Genomic DNA, 21,466 nt, shown 5'->3' with positions numbered 1-21,466 from the left:
TGTTCCCATAGACTTCTATTATGACGGAATGCAAAATGGAATGCCTTTTCGTCTTAAGTATTATGTTATTTTCCAATATAACCGGGAAATAATAAAGTTATTCATAAATTGCCTGAACCCCAAACCCGGACTTCAGTGGAAAAGTCCGGGTTCAGGTCCGGGTACCCAAACTCACAAAATTCGGTACGAACCCGAACAGTTTGGTTTGCTCATCCCTATTCCTTATAATAAGCTGCTGTATCCTTTTGGAAGAAATACGCCCCAATGATGCTAACCACAGTGTGCCCTAATACAGTGCCAATCACAGCTTGCCCTACACAATGCCAGCAACATATTAACCTATAAATGTGGGCTATTTGTTCAAAAACCGTATAATTATGCAGGTGTTGACACACAAGGAAGCAAAGAGAAATGTAATGTCCCGTAGTGCCATTAACACTTCTTTTTGGCACCTTGCTACCGTCTCCTATGTGCTAATGTATAACTACTAATGTATTTTATGTCATCGCCTAATAATGTGCATATTTATTTCTGAAACTGGTTATGTTCATATAATTGCCTGGTCTACCAGCAGATGGCGGCAACATTGGCAGTATTAGCTTCCCTGTCAAGGAGCCTCCTTGATCCTTTCCAGCCCTCTCTAGAGAGGGAGGAGTTAGTTAGTTAGAAGTGAGTGTCTTGTCTAGTCCACCCTCCTTAGGGAGAGGTTGTGTGCTGTCTAGCAGAGCACTACCTGCTCTGCTAGGCCCAGAGGCCCTGCCTCTGAAGTCTACATGGTTGCTTGTCCCCTCCTGGGCTTGCATTGCCTTCATCCAAGCTGAAGCTAGAGCTTGAGGTACTCCAACGCCAGGACAAGAAGTTCCTAGGATTATAAGTAAGAGACAGACTACATCAAACTTAAGTTCCAGCAGAAGAGGAAGAGTTTCCTATTTATCCAGCCAAGCATAGCAAAGCTGATAGAGCTACCGCATAGCAGAGCTGAGATCGTTGCATAAAAGTATTTGCCTGACAAAGTTAAGCCGATACCTGCTGATGACCAAGATATCGTTTGAAGCTGTTTAGATTACCAGTTTATGCCAAGTAAAAGCAATTATTCAACGTTACTACAAGTCTGGACTCCATTTATTCCACTTGTTCACCATTCAAGTTCACCTACCCCTTTTTGCACTGCTTCGGACCACATCACGTCTGAGATCCACAGATATCCAGGTAGGAACACCGTGACACGTGTACATAACATCTACAGAGACTGTAGGCCACCTTGCACCACTCTAGCAATCCTACCTCTGGGTACCAACATTACCATCTACAAAGGGAGCCTTGTGCTTCTGCTGCTTAACCGCAGCTGGTGTCACGTTAACTTTCTCTATAAGAGGGACATATTTCGAAGAAACCTCCCAAGGGGCAAGTGATACCCCATGTGTGGCATTAGTGGGCCCGTTGCAGAAACACCTATATCAAATACCAAAACACACTGCAACGCATGTAGAAATATATAAAAATATCTTTATTAATTCATAAAACACAGCGTAAAAACAATTAATTGTATTCACACACCACAAACCACAAGGGGGCCGTTCGGGGTCGCCTGTAGTAACATATACAATGTCTAATAGGGGAAAATATGCACAAATGGCAAAAACCATATGGTATTCCCCAAAACCATTATCCAAAGACAAAAGAGTGCAAATAAAGCAATATAATACAGACCCTGATCGGCAGCTCCAAAGTAGAACAACCCACCATAAAGATATTTTAATATGTTTCTACATGCGTTGCAGTGTGTTTTGGTATTTGATATAGGTGTTTCTCTTTTCACAGTGCCAGCAACAGTGTACCCTATACAGTACTAACTGGTTTGTGCCACTTCCAGTCATAGAGTGCCCCCTCATACAATGTCAAGTAGTCCCACACAGTGCCATCCAGTTCCCCTCGTCAATGCCTTGTCAGCCACGCTTCTTCTGCCACCGTGCCAGCTACAGTGTACTCTTCCTCCTCCATAAAATGCCAGCCACAGTGTATAGAGTGCTAGCCACACAGTGTGCCCTAGTATCAGCCGCAGTGCCCATATTGACAATAAGTCCACCCTCTGCTGCCAGCTAGAATGCCCCTTCCCCCACAGTCAGATACAATAGTGAAAGTCTTTTTTTACAATCACATAATGGAAAATGTCCCTTGACATTTATTATATTTTAATTAACTGCCTCAATATTCACATACACCATTTGAAAGATGAATTTGTTTGGCTGATATAACATACAGTACAGACCAAAAGTTTGGACACACCTTCTCATTCAAAGAGTTTTCTTTATTTTCATGACTATAAAGGCATCAAAACTATGAATTAACACATGTGGAATTATATACATAACAAACAAGTGTGAAACAACTGAAAATATGTCATATTTTAGGTTCTTCAAAGTAGCCACCTTTTGCTTTGATTACTGATTTGCACACTCTTGGCATTCTCTTGATGAGCTTCAAGAGGTAGTCCCCTGAAATGGTCTTCCAACAGTCTTGAAGGAGTTCCCAGAGATGCTTAGCACTTGTTGGCCCTTTTGCCTTCACTCTGCGGTCCAGCTCACCCCAAACCATCTCGATTGGGTTCAGGTCCGGTGACTGTGGAGGCCAGGTCATCTGGCGCAGCACCCCATCACCTTCCTTCATGGTCAAATAGCCCTTACTTTCAAAGTTTTCCCAATTTTTCGGCTGACTGACTGACCTTCATTTCTTAAAGTAATGATGGCCACTCGTTTTTCTTTACTTAGCTGCTTTTTTCTTGCCATAATACAAATTCTAACAGTCTATTCAGTAGGACTATCAGCTGTGTATCCACCTGACTTCTCCTCAACACAACTGATGATCCCAACCCCATTTATAAGGCAAGAAATCCCACTTATTAAACCTGACAGGGCACACCTGTGAAGTGAAAACCATTTCAGGGGACTACCTCTTGAAGCTCATCAAGAGAATGCCAAAAGTGTGCAAAGCAGTAATCAAAGCAAAAGGTGGCTACTTTGAAGAACCTAGAATATGACATATTTTCAGTTGTTTCACACTTGTTTGTTATGTATATAATTCCACATGTGTTAATTCATAGTTTTGATGCCTTCAATGTGAATCTACAATTTTCATAGTCATGAAAATAAAGAAAACTTTTTGAATGAGAAGGTGTGTCCAAACTTTTGGTCTGTACGGTATATTCTATCTTTATTTCATATTATGTCATCTGCTCCCATTTCAGTTAAACAGCAATGCAAGACAAGAATGAGATTCATCAGCCACAGTCCTGCTATCCATCAATATAATACCCCTAGAAAAAATACTTACAGAAATACATCCTCTGGGTTCATCCTTCCAATTTCAATCATATAACCCCCAAAACGGTAGCTTGCAGCATAGGTGAAATGTATGAAGGACTGGCTAAATGCAAAACAGATGCCATACGTCTGAGCCTTGCGCTGAGCATTCCTAAAATATAACAGGTTAAAGGCAATGTTAAAATAACGTGCGTACACTAAAAGGGTACATCGTGCATACCAGTAAACACCTACAGATATTTGTACATGACCTGATCTTCATTACGTTGTGACTGGTCATTGAAATCTGAAAACATTTAAAGTCAATGATATGTGAAATAAAGCTTGTGGTCGGGCACTCACGAAGAAGGACTCCTACCTGCTGGTTAGCTAAAGCGGTTAGAGTTATGCCAAAACCGTGACGTTGAAGGGATAGCTGAAGGAGGCCATCCCCTTGGTGAGAAGCTGAGATTGAGGGTGGGTAGGGTGGGAGAGTTTGACACAACGTTCATTGAAGGAGGGGCAGAGGTGCCATGATATAGGCAACCGTGCCCCTCCCACAAATACAGGCCAATGAATCGGCCTTAACACTTGTGGTCGGGCACTCACGAAGAAGGACTCCTACCTGCTGGCTAGCTAAAGCGGTTAGAGTTATGCCGAAACCGTGATGTTGAAGGGATAGCTGAAGGAGGCCAAAAAGAACAACAATTACTATCATATCGGAATGCTACAAACATTTATTCAAAACACCAAATTCTGACAGGCAAGATTCATTTCAGTGTACGGACATGGAACGTAGCGGCTGAAACAGGACGAACGCCAGCGACCTAGTCTTTTGATTATGTGTGCTGGAACCCGATTCCTTGACGCGGCGGATGCCGCCCCTATGCGAAATGAATGCCCGGATATTGAGGATGGGTCTATTGCCAGATTAGTTAGTAAAACACGAATATGAGATATGAACTGGGGACAGGTAAGGTGAGAATTATTGAATGGTAGCAAAGGACTGCCGGGCGGCTTGTTTGGCAGAGAGGACAGAAGCTGTTGTAGCACGCGCACGGGACACCAATGATGAGAGGTCGGGAAGTAAAACACCTGGGTCGGAGGGCCTACCTGAGAGGTTTTGGAGGTGAGTAGAGAGAGTATGAAACCATTTCTGGAAGCCGAGAGCTGACCGAGAGTAACGTACTTGCTGCTGTTAGCCGGGGAAGTAAACTCGGCCGGTCTCAGAAACCCGTAAAAGGCCAGGTACATGGCAGCTTTTATTATCAAACTGTGCAGGGCACGAATGGTTTCTTGTCTAACAAGTCGGAAAGGTCGCGGAAAAGCTGGCCAGAGACGGGTAGCCGGCGAGTGCGTGACTCGCAGTCGCTTTTCTCGAGACCCCTCAGAGTAGCTTTAATGACATGAATAGAAAACAATGAACCTGGCTGGGTGAAACTCATGGCTCTAAAATGTTGCACCCCTGCGAGGTAGGACTTGACCGTGGCGTGGGATAGTTTCAGATTGGTGTGACAGTAACCTATGAACGCCAGGATGTATGGAACGAACTCGGTGTCACCTTGCGGATGAGAGTCCTGAAACCTCTGGAAGGCTTTCCAACCTGTCTGGTAGGCTCTGGCTGTATTGGGTGAGAGCAGGGGTGGGATTCAAATTTTTAACAACAGGTTCCCTACTCAGCGGTGGATACGCAGCGCGTCTCGAGTCACGACACATATTTACATACACCATATATATGCAACACAGTCACGACATATTTACATACACCATATATATGCTACACACAAATACACTATATATACACTACACACATACCACTCAACTTTTAAAAAGCCTTAGGAGCTAAACTCTGGAATTGAAGCGCTCATCTCCTGCTGCCGCTGTAATTTTAACAACCGAATCTGGAGCACTCTCCCCACAGATTCATGGCCCCTCCATGTTCTCACATTGCTTCTCCCCACATGGCCCCCTCCATGTTCTCACATTGCTTCTCCCCACAGATTCATGGCCCCCTCCATGTTCTCACATTGCTTCTCCCCACATGGCCCCCTCCATGTTCTCACATTGCTTCTCCCCACATGGCCCCCTCCATGTTCTCACATTGCTTCTCCCCACAGATTCATGGCCCCCTCCATGTTCTCACATTGCTTCTCCCCACATGGCCCCCTCCATGTTCTCACATTGCTTCTCCCCACATGGCCCCCTCCATGTTCTCACATTGCTTCTCCCCACAGATTCATGGCCCCCTCCATGTTCTCACATTGCTTCTACCCACATGGCCCCCTCCATGTTCTCACATTGTTTCTCCCCACATGGCCCCCTCCATGTTCTCACATTGCTTCTCCCCACATGGCCCCCTCCATATTCTCACATAGCTTCTCCCCACAGATTCATGGCTCCCTCCATGTTCTCAAACTTCTCATATAGCTTCTCCCCACAGATTCATGGCCCCCTCCATTTTTGTTATGTTGTTACATTTCAATTTCAGCCCCTGGTCGGTGGTCCCCTCCTTAATGCCAACTTGTCAGTGTCACACAAATCACACTCAACCAACCAGGCTGTCCTGAGTCCTGACCTGTCCAGACTCCTTTCTGTTAGGCTAGGGGCCGGCTCTTCAATCTTTCATGGCTGTGTGTGGGGTGTGGACTGTCAGCAACTAGGGCACTCTGCAGACAGTGAGAGGACTCCTCTCTCCTTCTCTGTTCTGGGCTGGCAGCTTCGCGGCGCTGCTCACTCTCAAGACACTCCCCTTTGTTGCCATGACTGCGAGGCTGGGGGCGGGGGGAGGGCGGCAGCACTGTGGAAGACTGGCTGACACACACACAGCCACGCTCATTCTGACTGACTGTAAGTAACGGCCGTAGGCTGAAAAATACAGGGGTGCAGGCGCAGCTGCAGGACCGGGTCGGGATCCCTGCTTCTCACCGGTCCTGCGAACCGCCTGTAATTTTAACAAACGGTTCGGCAGAACCGGAGAGAACCATGCCTGGGTGAGAGGGACTTGAGTAACAGTGACCGAGCGGTGGCGAGATGAGCGTCTATGGAAGGATTAGAGCAGCGTAGGGAGGGACTGGGCTCCCGATGGCGTCTGCTTCTGGACAGATCTGTGAAAAGAGGGTAAAATTAAAACGAGATAACGCGTCGGCTGCTGCGTTGTGGTTACCGGCTATATGTGAAGCTATGTAACAGAACTGGTGTTGTAATGACAGAAGGACCAAGCGCCTAAGAAATGACATGACATATGGAGACTTGGAAGACCCACTATTGAGAATCTCGACGACGGCTGCATTATCGGACACGAAGGACACAGTCTGACCTGACCAACTTTGACCCCAGGTATAGGATGCTGCCACTAAGGGGTAGAGTTCAAAAACTGCTGAGGTACGGAAAAACCCAGGAATGGAACTAACTTCGGTTGGCCATCTGTCTGCTAACCAATGGTTGCCAAAAATAGCAGCGAAACCTGTATTGGCGGCGGCGTCGGACAAAACTACGGGGGATTTAGCGGATATTGTGGGAACAAAGAGCGAGATGCCATTCCATTGCGTGAGAAAATGATCCCACATGTTTAAGTCAGCCATGACCATATCGTCCAGACCTATGCTGCTATCCTGGGAAGGGGCTGTAGGAAGGAGAGAAAGTAATCGAGATACAAATGCCCTACCTTGCGGAATTATGCGCATCGCAAAGTTCAGCATACCTAACAGGGACTGTAGCTGAACTTTTTTGACCACTCTAGTAGATGTGAAATTATGAACGGCTTCCCTGATTCTCTGTAATTTGTCCCTTGGCAACCTGGCAACCATGTTCTGGGTGTCCAAGACTATACCAAGGAATGTGATGACTGTGGAGGGACCTTCCACTTTCTTGGGAGAGACAGGAACCCCTAGTTGTCTGAAACACTCCAGCAGCAAATGAAGGTCTTTGGGGGGAGCGTCAGGACGCTCAACAACTAAAAAATCATCCAGATAGTGAATAACATTTCTACAGTGGAATTCATGGACTAAAATCCAGTGGAGCGCCTTGGCTAACTGGTCAAATAACCACGGGCTACTCTTAGACCCGAATGTGAGATTGGAAGCAAAATAATAAAGGCCCCTCCATTTGATGCCATACCACTGCCAGAGGGACGGTTTGATCGGTAGTAATTTGAAGGCGTCTGAAATATCGGCTTTAGAAAGGATTGTGCTGGGACCTAACTGTAAGATAAGAGCGATGGCTTGATCTATGGTGGCATATCTCATGCTAACCTCTTCTGATGGAATTAGAGAGTTGATGCTAGGTGTAGGGGCACCATGCGGGGCGGACAGGTCGATAATCAACCTCTCTTTGTTACTAAATTTGCCAAACACAACTCCTATCGGGCTGATTCTCCACCTATCAAAGGGTGATGATGAAAAAGGACCTATCAGGAAACCTTTGACTAACTCCGCTGCTATTAACCTATCGGAAACCTCAGGGTGTTGGTCAGCGGACTGTAGGTTCCTACATTCGTGTGTGGAATCTGGAGGGCCACCACCCCAGTGTGGAAACCGAACATGAACCCTGAACTAAGGAACTCCACGAAGCCCGGGTCAGGATACCTGCATAGGAACTGCTGCAAACGAACTATATTAACAACACACATGTAATTATTATCTGCTTTTAATGAACAAACTACTTTAGGGTGGGCTCTAAAGCAGTTAGTACATATGTGTAGCAAGCGGCACTGACTGAAGTTACAGGAAGCATAGTTGAAATTGTTACAGATCTGTGACCTGCCGAGAAATTTGATGGGTCTGCCCAGCTTGTCAACTAAACCCGAGGATCTGTGAGGATCAGACGGGCCGGAAACAGGACCTGCAGAACTAGACCCCTCACTCTGAGCGGCCTTATGACACCATGCAGTGGAATGGTCAATCGATTGGCACAGGGAGCATGAAGGCGCCTTAAGCCCGGCAAAGTGCCTACAAAAAATCTCTGTATCAATGTTGGCCCAGTTGGTAACAAACTGGAACTGGCTTAAGGCGGCAGCTGCCTTGGCCGAGAAAGAACAATGGTAGTCGTAGAAGGAACTACCACCATACTTGTACCCCAACTCAGTTATTCTGAACAAGTACAAGTCAAGTTCTTCCCTTCTCTCGGGACGAACTGAACACATTACGTCTCTGTATAAACTAAATGCGAGCACAAATTCAGGAACCGTGAGCTTGCGGTTCAGCCTATGGTCACGGCCTTTCAGGATCACTGACACATCCCCACAGGCAATTACCCTACTATCAGACAGATCCCGGGTAGCGACCAGTAAGGATGCTAGATTGACATCTCTACCTTCCAGGATGTCCTTCTTTAGATTGGCAGGAACAAAATGTGCCGGCATAATACTGGGCGCAGTCACAGGGATACCTGCCCCTGTCGCCGTAGACGTGGATGGAACAGCGGCATCGATGGTATGCGGAGTAGTAGCAAAACAACGTGACTCAACCGCTTGCAACCTGGTTTGCACATCCGTGACGGATGAAGTCAAGTTATTCAGCAACAGATGGATTTGTGTCAGCGAGTTCTGAACCGTGACCGTGGAGACTTCTTCCTGCTGCTGAGGGCCTGAGTTAACGACCAATAACCGGTATAACTCAGCCTTCCTGGCAGTAGCGGGATATGCAATACTCCGTCTGGACATCAGCCTAGGGACGGTCCAAGTGCGAAGAGACGACACACTGCCCCCTTCTGACATCCTGGCGGGGTTCTCGTCGACCGAAGCCTCCACTATGTCTGAAGCATGTGACATACCCTGCGGATACAGTATGCATAAATCAACTCCTGACTGTCAACCGATACTGGGACGAAGTGACGTGGCTGTGAGAAGGCCGAGACCCATGCAACTGTGAAAAAAAAACGAGTGAGAAAGAGAACCTGAGCCAAGGAGAAGCGATAGCTGGACCTATAACACCTCAGTGAATGGTGAGTCTGACCGTGGCACAATTGACCTATTACCAGAAGGAGAGAACGGAATAGAATCACGACATAGTTACTGCCATACTGTACCCTAACGGTTGAAACAACGAGCAGAATGTGTATGAAGAAGGATGAGACAAATCCTGGAATAAAATCACATGTAAGATCCTTGCGTACGTCATGGCGCCAAACGTAGAGGCGTGTGATCAAAAATATAGATAGCCTCTAACTAGCACTGAACAAGTATATCGCCCCTTCCTTAAAACTCCATCAATCAAGCATGAGTAACACTCTATAATCATTTCTTTTCACCCCCTTTTTTTTTTTTTTTTATAAAATGTTTAATTAATTTATTTATATATTTAACCCCTTAAGGACTTAGGACGTATCGGTACGGCATGGGTCCCGAGTCCTTAAGGACCCATGACGTACCGGTACGTCATAACTTGAAATCTGTATTCCGGCGCCCCAGGGGTTAATCGGAACGGGATTTCGGCTGAAATCATTCAGCCGGCATCCCGTAACAATGCACGGGGGGGTCATATGACCCCCCCCGCATCGGCGATCGCAGAAAACCGCAGGTCAATTCAGACCTGCGGTTTGCTGCGCTTTGTGCAGTTTCTGATCCCCGCGGGCCCTGACCGCGGGGATCAGAAGCTTTAGTGTCCCTAAAATATATATTTTACACCCCCCTGCACCCCTGCATGATTTTTTGCCGGCGGGTGGTGCAGGGGGGGAGTTGTGGGCGGTGGGGGCGGTGCGGGAGGCGGGCGGTGCGGCAGGCGGGATCGCGATCCCCCGCCCGCCTCCCCTTAAATAATCGTTGGTGTTCAGTGGGTATACCAGGGTGCCAGCACATTGCTGGCACCCTGATATAAACGGCTGACATAGATGATGCGATGCCAGCCGTTTAACCCTCTCCATACGTACGGACCGCTGTATGGAAAAAGTTAACAGTAAGAGGGAGCTCCCTCCCTCTCCCATTGGGGGGCTGCTGTGCCTTGGCAGCCCCCCGATGGAGAGGGAGAGAGCCCCCAGAGAGCCCCCCGACAGCCCCGTCCTTACCCTTCCCCGTCTGCGAAGTTCTGACAACTACTGAGCAGACGGGGAAGGTTCCCATGGCAACAGGACGCCTCTCAGGCATCCTGCTGTCCATGGTGCTGAACAGATCTATGCTAAAAGGCATAGATCTGTTCAGACAAGTGTAAAATACAGTACAGTACAATATATATTGTTCTGTACTGTATTATACAGACATCAGACCCACTGGATCTTCAAGAACCAAGTGGGTCTGGGTAAAAAAAAAAGTGAAAAAAAGTGAAAAAAAAGTAAAAATCCAAAAACACATTTATCACTGATTAAAAATGAAAAAAATTAAATTCCCTACACATGTTTGGTATCGCCGCGTCCGTAACGACCTGATCTATAAAACGGTCATGTTACTTTCCCCGCACGGTGAACGCCATAAAAATAAAAAAATAAAAACTATTAGGAAATTGAAATTTTGCCCACCTTACTTCCCAAAAAAGGTAATAAAAGTGATCAAAAAAGTCGCATGTACGCCAAAATAGTACCAATCAAACCGTCATCTCATCCCGCAAAAATCATACCCTATCCAAGATAATCGCCCAAAAACTGAAAAAACTATGGCTCTTAGACTATGGAAACACTAAAACATGATTTTTTTGGTTTCAAAAATGAAATCATTGTGTAAAACTTAAATAAATAAATAAAAAGTATACATATTAGGTATTGCCGCGTCCGTATCGACCGGCTATATAAAAATATCACATGACCTAACCCCTCAGGTGACCACCGTAAAAAAATAAAAATAAAAACGGTGTAAAAAAAGCAATTTTTTGTCATCTTACGTCACAAAAAGTATAATAGCAAGTGATCAAAAAGTCATATGCACCCCAAAATAGTGCCACTCAAACCTTCATCTCATCCCGCAAAAAATGAGACCCTACTTAAGATAATCGCCCAAAAACTGAAAAAACTATGGCTCTTAGACTATGGAGACACTAAAACATTTTTTTTGTTTTAAAAATGAAATCATTGTGTAAAACTTGCATAAATAAAAAAAATTGTATACATATTAGGTATCGCTGCGTCCGTGACAACCTGCTCTATAAAATTACCACATGATCTAACCTGTCAGATGAATTTTGTAAATAACAAAAAAAAAAACGTGCCAAAAAATCTATTTCTTGTTACCTTGCCGCACAAAAAAGTGTAATATAGAGCAACTAAAAATCATATGTACCCTAAACTAGTACCAACAAAACTGCCACCCTATCCCGTAGTTTCTAAAATGGGGTCACTTTTTTGGAGTTTCTACTCTAGGGGTGCATCAGGGGGCTTCAAATGGGACATGGTGTCAAAAAAACCAGTCCAGCAAAATCTGCCTTCCAAAAACCATATGGCATTCCTTTCCTTCTGCGCCCTGCCGTGTGCCCGTACAGCTGTTTACGACCACATATGGGGTGTTTCTGTAAACTACAGAATCAGGGCCATAAATAATGAGTTTTGTTTGGCTGTTAACCCTTGCTTTGTAACTGTAAAAAAAATATTAAAATGGAAATCTGCCAAAAAAGTGAAATTTTGAAATTGTATCTCTATTTTCCATTAAATCTTGTGCAACACCTAAAGGGTTAACAAAGTTTGTAAAATTTGTTTTGAATACCTTGAGGGGTGTAGTTTCTTAGATGGGGTCACTTTTATGGAGTTTCTACTCTAGGGGTGCATCAGGGGGGCTTCAAATGGGACATGGTGTCAAAAAACCAGTCCAGCAAAATCTGGCTTCCAAAAACCATACGGCGCACCTTTCCCTCTATGCCCTACTGTGTGCCCGTACAGTAGTTTACGGCCACATATGGGGTGTTTCTGTAAATTACAGAATCAGGGCCATAAATAATGAGTTTTGTTTGGCTGTTAACCCTTGCTTTGTAACTGGAAAAAAAAAATTAAAATGGAAAATCTGCCAAAAAAGTGAAATTTTAAAATTGTATCTCTATTTTCCATTAAATCTTGTGCAACACCTAAAGGGTTAACAAAGTTTGTAAAATCTGTTTTGAATACCTTGAGGGGTGTAGTTTCTTAGATGGGGTCACTTTTATGGAGTTTCTACTCTAGGGGTGCATCAGGGGGGCTTCAAATGGGACATGGTGTCAAAAAAACAGTCCAGCAAAATCTGGCTTCCAAAAACCATTCAGCACACCTTTCACTCTACGCCCCGCTGTGTGGCCGTACAGTAGTTTACGGTCACATATGGGGTGTTTCTGTAAACGGCAGAGTCAGGGCAATAAAGATACAGTCTTGTTTGGCTGTTAACCCTTGCTTTGTTAGTGGAAAAAATGGGTTAAAATGGAAAATTAGGCAAAAAAAAGAAATTCGCAAATTTCATCCCCATTTGCCAATAACTCTTGTGCAACACCTAAAGTGTTGACGAAGTTAGTAAAATCAGTTTTGAATACCTTGAGGGGTGTAGTTTATAGAATGGGGTCATTTTTGGGCGGTTTCTATTATGTAAGCCTCGCAAAGTGACTTCAGACCTGTAGTGGTCCCTAAAAATTGGGTTTTTGTAAATTTCTGAAAAATTTCAAGATTTGCTTCTAAACTTCTAAGCCTTGTAACATCCCCAAAAAATAAAATATCATTCCCAAAATGCTACAAACATGAAGTAGACATATGGGGAATGTAAAGTCATCACAATTTTTGGGGGTATTACTATGTATTACTGAAGTAGAGAAACTGAAAGTTTGAAATTTGCTAATTTTTCAAAATTTTTGGTAAATATGGTATTTTTTTATGCAAAAAATTAACTTTTTTGACCCAATTTTAGCAGTGTCATGAAGTACAATATGTGATGAAAAAACAATCTCAGAACGGCCTGGATAAGTCAATGCGTTTTAAAGTTATGAGCACTTAAAGTGACACTGGTCAGATTTGCAAAAAATGGCCAAGTCCTTAAGGTGAAATAGGGCTGAGTCCTTAAGGGGTTAAACACCATTTTTCAACACTTTTTTTTTTTTTTTTGTGGTCATAACCCCTGGTGGCCACTAGATGGAGCCAACACAGGGCACAGAACCATGGACTGTACAGCCGGCAGACGCCACCGGAGGGAGCCTGTGACATCCAACACTGCTCCATGGACTGCATTGACTCCGGCGGCCACCAGGGGGAGCCCACACAGCGCCGGCCACCTGCAGCACGGGCAGACAGCGCAGGAGACCGCAAGCAGGACGCTGAGGTGAGTGTGCGGCTGACATGACAAGGGCCAGAGCGGACATGGGGGACATGAGGGGCATGAGGGGAGAAGAATTAAACTACAGCTGCGGTGAGCCCTACCTAGCTAATGGCACAGCGGCCCGTGCCAGACATTAGGGGAGGAGAGACGTATGAATCGGGATCGCGCTGATCCCTGCACCCTACGATTCGTGCCACGTGGGAGTCGGAGCTCCTGGCAGACGCTCCGGTGCAGTGTGGCCCCCTCTTACCTAAGGGAGCCGGCACTGCCGGCCGGACTTGTGAGCCGAGGCTGCAATTGTGGCAGCCACTTACCTGATCTAGTAGCTTGCTTTGCGTGGAAACGAACTCTAGGACCAGACGCAACTTCACACACAGAACGAGGCCAGCGTTTGACACAACGTTCATTGAAGGAGGGGCAGAGGTGCCATGATATAGGCACCCGTGCCCCTCCCACAAATACAGGCCAATGAATCGGCCTTAACACTTGTTGCGTGTTGCTAGCATTGTGTGGAAGTTAAGCTGGCCATATACATGAAATGATTGATCGGCTAACAGCTGTTCAGTCAATCTCCTTATCAGACATTTATCAAGTACCAGTATAGATTCCCTCTTTACTGCCATAGGATGCAACACATTTATGTTGAGGCCTCTGACGAATTTCTCGCATCCTCCGGCAGGTCGTGTGACATATCTAGTCTACAGCTGCCATAGGTTTCTGCATGTGAATAAAGATAAATGTGTTGGGCCTTCTGCAACGCCCCATTTCCAGCCACATATGAAAAGTGAGGGCCAAAAAGTCACACATTTGCCACAAATACAGCATACCACAAAATGTGTGACTTTTCTATGCCAGAATTTTGATGTAAAAGCCCTGGTAGATGCCCCCCCACCCCAAAAAAAAACAAAAACAAAACAAAGGATCATAAATTTTGAAAATCCAACATGTCTGATCTTTTTTTTACCCACAAAATCTACCATCTGTTTAAATACTTAACGAAAATTGGGTTAAAGGGTATGTCCTAGTAAGACAACTCATCGCCTATCCCTATTTGAGAGGAGAGTAAGTCACGCACGCATGTTCTCTGCTCCATTCAAACTGGGGGGCGCAGGCTCCCATTTTCATGATCAGTGAATGCCCATGTGGTTGGATCTCAGCCGATCAGACACTTATCCCCTATTCTATGTATAGGGGATAAGTTGTATTAATGGGACAATGTAATTTCTCCTTTATCAGCTGAAGCGGAGAGCTACTACATAGTTCAGCTCTTACCCTGGAGGACCAAATGTGCTCATCTATCACAAAGTTTGGGCATTCATTTTAATGTTTTATTTCCCCTCTAGCACTTTTGATAACAGGGTCCCAGCAGCAGGACCCCATTGTGATAAATTGATTATTAGAGCACCTTTCTACAAAAAAGAGATTGCCTAAACTAGGCAAACCTTAAAGAGTGCTATTTACTTCTGACCTGAATGGTTTCTGCAGGCTTTCACTGTACATTTCCTCAAATGTCGTCTCTCTGGTTAGTGATACCACTGTTCGGATGTTGTCCGCTGTTTCACTTGCAATCTGTTGAATTCATAAAGAACATAAAAATGTTTCCATATTAGAAGATATTCACATTTGTAGAGTTATTATAACACATTTCTACATATCCATGAGTCAGTGCTCCATGTTTCTATATAATGATACAGATTCTGACTCGTAATGTAAAAAATAAACCAAGAACAACTGATAAATCAGTGCTTCAGTCCCTCCTTAGACTCGCTGAGCCCCCTTTCAATAATCAAGCAGAATACTCCTGAATTGCTCTACATCATTATAGAGAGAACTGTGCAGCTGTACAATTACTTTATTGCCCTAAATCAACAAAGATGCTGACACTAATCCCTTTATTGCCCTAAACCCCCAGGGATGCTTGCCTTGGCCTCTTCCTAGATGTCACCTAACCCTGAATATTTGGATGCTCTATGGCACTGTATGTTAATATTTATTTAATGTAGTTTTGCAATGCTTCTAAATGCCCCATTTACTAGCTACAAGGGCTGAAATGGAGCAGACCTCTCCCCCTATGATCAGTAAAAGATAGCATATTCAACCAACATCACTACTATCACTTTATGTGACAGAATTTTTTTTCAAACGGTTTTACTGGTAAAATATATATATTTTTTTAACAAGTACTTGCAGCACATAGTCAAGTGACATTGACTATTTCAATGAAGCTTTATTATGAGTGGAAATAACCATAAAACAATTTTGGCCTTATTGTAATAAATGTATTTCTATATTGCACCTTACATGTAGCATTGATTAAAACAACCTTGAATAATTACCTTGCCAGCATATTGAAGCTGTTTTTTATCTCTATTAGCGAAGCCCACCAGTGCTCTAGTCTCAAGAAGTCCAGTTATCACGAGAACAGGAGTCATGACCAGAATCAGCAATGTCATTTCCCATCCAAAAATGAAAGAGACTATGATACCTACTCCCATTGTGGCAAAGTTTTCAGCCACCAGCCCAAGTCTGGAACCAGTTGCCTAAATAACATTGAATGTACAAAAATTCTGAATGGTAGGTACATTTTATATAGTCTTTTATAAATGATATAACATAATATGAGATAACAGTACTATTCTGTATGTGATGTTCTATCTGCAACCACTATATAAATATTTTCAACCACTTATTGGTTTGTATTGACTTGAAAAGACATCTGTGAAAAATGTCTTCACTATAATATTTGTATTCAAGGCATAAAAATATGTAGGTGTTTGTGGCTTCATAGGTAGGGATGAGCGAATTTCTGCTTTCAAGTTTGGCGTACAAGGTTCGGGTTATCTAAGAATTCCGTTATGGATTCTGCTACCACGGACCATATAGTTCTCTGATCCCTGTTTATAGGTTATCTTTTACAGCGTGCGATTTTGGGGGACAGTCACTGTAACAGTGATCATGCCTGGAGCTGTTAATCATAGGAGAAGACTGAGTTGCAACAAGGGAGACGGGGATGTGAAGTGATGCTTCCCTGGACCAGCCTGCCCATCGGTGCTCTGAGCACCTCATTAGCATAAAATAAAAGTAGTATTTTCTCCAAAACAACAGATTGGATTGTTACAAGACAAACCAAGCCTGCCAGGCAGTATGTTTGGTTTACTAGAGTTGATTAAAGGGGTTATCCAACTCCCAAAATACCTCCCCATATGCCCCCGGGCCACTGACAGAGATCATACTTACCTGTCTCCCGGGTACCCGCATTGCTTCTGATGCCTACACAGCCACCACTGCATCTACCCGTCGTACGGATGTAAACATCTGGCGTTGAGGGGGGGCAGCCGATAGCAGGTAGTAAAGGGAACGAGTCTCCCTAGCGTGGGGGAGGGGGAGATGCAGCAGGGGCCCTGCGGGCGTTAGAAGCGATGCGGGTGCCTGGTAAGTATAACCTTTGTCAGGGGCCTGAACACACAGGGAGGCATTTTAGGGGTTGGATAACCCCATTAAGGATCAGTGTTAAAAAGTTAACAGCTGCAAATGGGTTCTGGTTAGTGTTGGGTGAACATGCTCGGCCGAACACCATTTTGACTCGAGCGAACACCGCGTGTGCTCGAGCGCGATGCTCGAGTCTCCTCCCCGCACGGTTGTTGGTTGCTACGTAGCCAATAAACGTGCAGAGGAGTACTGGCACTCATTGTAATGCCGTATTCATGTTGATTACTGGCATTACAGTGATTGGCTGGCCGGAACGCGTCATCGGGTTCTATATAGCACCCGATGACACATGGTTCGGCTCAGTCTTAGTCAGGGCAAGCTGCAGCAGAAGGGACAGATAGTATAGGTACAGGATTTTTTTTATTTTTTTTTTAGGCAGGGCTTAGTGTTGAAAGGTGTTAGAGACCCAAAAGTCCTTTTAATGAAAATTGTTTTATCTGGCTGCAATATATATTATTAGCGCAACCTGCGCTAAATTGCGTGCAATTGTTTGGCCGCTGCTGACAGTGACACAACCTCTGCTACATCTGTTGTGTTACATTTGCACATCCTAAATATCTGTGACATTCAGCACAATTGATTGGCCGCTGCTGCCAGGGACATTACCTGCGCAACATCTCCTGTATAACGTTTACGCATCCTAAATATCTGTGACATTCAATGAAAATTTTTCTTAGCCGTTAGTGACAGCGACATTACCTGCGCTACATCTCCTGTATAACGTTTGAGCATCCTAAATATCTGTGAAATCCAGTGTAATTTTTTCGCAGCTGGTGACAGCGACATTACCTACGCTACATCTCCTGTATAACGTTTGCGCATCCTAAATATCTGTGGCATTCAGTGTAATTTTTTCTTAGCCGCTTGTGACAGCGACATTAGCTGCACTACTTTCACCGCCAGTTCTGTGAGAAGGTCTGGCAGATGTTCTTCTCTACCTCTTGCATGACGTTCTTTGTTTTGGTTGCACTTTGTCATTTCTTTTCCTTCTCCCAGGTGTCACCTATTTAGACTAATTGTCTCCCTTTATATTCCCTCCCATACTGCCTCACTTTGCGGTTTAAACTACTTCCTGGATGAGGTGTTCACTGCTGGAGGCTGCTGCTGCTATTTCCTCAGATAAGTCTTTTTCCTTTATTTGTGTTTCCTTGCTGGCTTGATTCTAGGTGACCCTGACTCCGTCCGTATTAAGTGCAGGGAGCCGGTGGTCGTGTCCCTCCCACTATTATAGGGTTTTCAGGTGTCACACAGTATTAGGTACATGGGCATGCAATCGTCTACCATAGAGACCCTTGCATGGGCATAGCAGTCAGGGAGAGCTCTAGGGGTTTTATAGGGCTCACCCATATGCTCCTTAGTTTGGGATCAAGCTAGTCAGATGTTTATTTATAAGTTCCAGCTTTCCGCAATATCATCCGTGACAACTACATATCCTGTATAACGTTTGTGCATCCTAAATATCTGTGACATTCAGTGTAATTTTTTCTTAGCCGCTAGTGACAGCAACATTACCTGCGCTACATCTCTTGCATAACGTTTGCGCATCCTAAATATCTGTCAAATTCAATGTAATTTATTTGCGCATACACTTACAAAACCTGCGCTACTGTACGTGTGACATACTTGCAAGCATATATACCATTTAATATGTTCAAGGCGAACAGTAAGGGGCGGGGAAGTGGCCGTGCTGCTGATGGTACACGCAGAAGCCCTGGCCCTGGGCGCAGTGAAACTGTGCCTGCTGCCAGAGCACAAGAAAAACAATCATCCACGATACCTAGCTTCATGTCCCAGTTTGCAGGGCGGCGCAGGACACCACTCGAAGTCACACCAGAGCGACCAGGTGGTCGGTTTGAATGCAGCAGATAATGCTTCCAGTCGGTTAAGCACCACCCTGTCTTCCACAAAGTCCAGTCTCAGTAGCCAACAGTATGGTCAACAGAATCCTCACCCTGATCCTCCTTCCTCCCACCATGGAGAGTCTTGGCAAACAAGTGATCCCACACTCGAATATTCCGAGGAGCTCTTTTGATCGCCATTCCTTAATTTCGGCCTCTCGCCAAGCCCACTTGAAGAGGGACATAAGGAGATCTTGTGCACTGATTCCCAAACTCTTGAGCATCCACAGTCAGAAGAAGATGACTGTGGGGAACGGCAATTAGTGTTTCACGAGGTGGAGGATGATTATGAGGCACAGTTGCCAATAAGTCAACGGCAATTAGTGTCTCAAGAGGTTGATGATGAGGATGAGACACAGTTGTCAATAAGTGAGGTTCTTGTTAGGTCAACAAGTCAGAAGGAGGACCAGAGTGATGAAGTGGAAGAGGAGGTGGTGGATGATGAAATCACTGACCCAACCTGGGAAGGTGGCAAGCCGAGCGAGGACAGCAGTACAGGGGGGAGGGATCCGCAGCACCACAACAGGCTGGAAGAGGCAGTGGGGTGGCAAAAGTGAGAGGATTGGCCACACCAAATAGGCTCGCAACTGTTCCCCGGAGAACGCCCTTGCGTCAATCTCCCTTGCCAAGGGGTAAGTGTTCCGCAGTCTGGCGCTTTTTTGAAGAAAGTGCGGATGATAAAAGAATTGTCATTTGCAACCTATGCTGTACCAAAATGAGCAGGGGCGTGAACACTAGCAACCTCACCACCACCAGCATGATCCGCCACATGGCATAAAAGCACCCTAATAGGTGGGCCGAACGCCTGGGTCCACAATCAGTGTCTGCGGGTCACACCACTGCCTCCTCTTCCCCTGTGTTACGCGCTAGCCAATCACCTGTCCAAAACGCATGCCTGGATGCCTCCCGCCCTGCACCTGGACCTTTGCAAGCACCATAAGGTAGCACATCCACTTTTGTGTCTCAGCGCAGCGTACAGATGTCCATATTCCAGACCTTTGAACGAAAGGCCATAGCATTAAATGTGCACCTTTCCAAATTGCTGGCCCTGGAAATGTTGCCATTTAGGCTTGTGGACACTGAGGCGTTCAGCAGCTTGATGGCAGCGGCCATCCCTCGTTAGTCCCCAGCCGCCGCTCTTTTTCCCGGTGTGCCATAACATCACCCGTGTCCTGACCAATGCAGGTATTGTGAAGGTGCAATTAACGACTGACACATGGACTAGTGCTTTTGGCCAGGAATGCTATATTTCCCTGATGGCATACTGGGTGAACGTTGTGGAGGCCGGGAGAGAGTCGTACCCTGGGATGGCACAGGTGCTACTGACGCCGAGGATTGCAGGCCCTACTTCCATCCGGATTTCTGCCACCACCTACATTAGTGGCTGCAACCCCCCCTTCTCCTCCTCCACCTCCTCCTCCACTTTCACCTCTGAATTCTCATTTTGCAGCACCAGTCAGCCATCAGTCAGTAACTGGAAGCTGTGTAGCACTGCAGTGGGGAAGCGGCAAAACCATTTCCTTAGGTGACAAACAGCACACCGCTGCAGAGCTTTGGCAGGGTATAAGGGACCAGACTGAGCTGTGGCTCTCACCACTCAACCTACAACAGGCATGGTTGTGTCTTAAAATGTCCATAACTTGGTGGCGGCTTTGGAGCTCGGCAAGCTCACACACATCCCATGCCTAGCCCACGTGTTCAACTTAGTGGTTCAGCGGTTTCTCAAAACCTACCCCAATTTGCCTGAGCTACTGGTGAAGGTGCGTCGTGTGTGTTCCCATTTCCGAAAGTCATCTACAGCTGCCGCCGGATTGACAACGCTGCAGCAGCTCTTGGAATTGCCAGCTCACCGACTGTTGTGCGACATGAGCACATGCTGGAACTCCACGTTCCACATGTTGGCTAGGCTTTGTGAGCAGCAGAGGGAGGTAGTGGAATTCCAGCTGCAACATGGTCGTCGCCTTTCCAGACAGCTACCGTTCTTTACAAGCGACGAGTGGGCATGGATGTCTGACCTCTGTGAGGTTTTACGCAACTTTGAGCAATCAACACAGATGGTGAGCGGTGATGCCGTTATTATCAGCGTAACCATCCCACTTCTGTGTCTACTGAAACCCTCGCTGCTCACAATGAATGCGGACACTTTGCATGTGGAAAGAGCAGGAGACGGTTGCCTCCACTACAGAGGGTAGTACCCATAGCAGGTTTATTCCATCTGTTCAGCATGGATGGGCCGAAGAGGAGGTAGAGGAGATTGTGAGTCATCCTCCTGATGAGGACAGCAAAGTCTTGTCTGTTGGGACTCTGGCACACATGGCTGACTTAATGTTATGCTGCCTTTCCCGTCACCCTCGCATTATACGTATTTTGCCCAACACCGATTACTGGTTGTTCACCCATCTCGACCCCTGCTACAAAGAGAACTTCTCATCTCTCATTCCTGTGATGGAGAGGACTAGCAAAATGGTGCAATACCAGAAGGTCCTTGTGGAAAAATTGCTCCTAAAATTTCCAGCTGACAACGCTGGCGGCAGAGTACGTAGTTCCTTGGACAACCAAGGAGGGGAGACAAGGTGAACACACAGCAGTTCCAAGAG

General features: G+C 45.6%; 1 protein-coding gene across 3 annotated transcripts in view; it reads right to left on the bottom strand.

The window, feature by feature from the left end:
* The window catches only part of LOC121002302 (ATP-binding cassette sub-family B member 5-like), a 1,125,761-nt gene that overhangs the window by 10,592 nt on the left and 1,093,703 nt on the right, over positions 1 to 21,466 (bottom strand). For all 3 annotated transcript variants that reach the window (XM_040433700.1, XM_040433698.1, XM_040433699.1), the window contains exons 21-23: positions 15,819 to 16,022; positions 14,951 to 15,051; positions 3,331 to 3,471 (exon numbers count right to left, since the gene is read on the bottom strand). In XM_040433700.1, coding sequence (XP_040289634.1) covers positions 3,331 to 3,471; positions 14,951 to 15,051; positions 15,819 to 16,022 — 446 coding nt within the window. The remainder of the gene's footprint in view (positions 1 to 3,330; positions 3,472 to 14,950; positions 15,052 to 15,818; positions 16,023 to 21,466) is intronic.

Source organism: Bufo bufo, chromosome 5, assembly GCF_905171765.1.
Source record: "Bufo bufo chromosome 5, aBufBuf1.1, whole genome shotgun sequence".
Lineage (NCBI taxonomy): Eukaryota > Metazoa > Chordata > Amphibia > Anura > Bufonidae > Bufo > Bufo bufo.
This window is presented reverse-complemented; position numbering and strand designations above follow the sequence as displayed.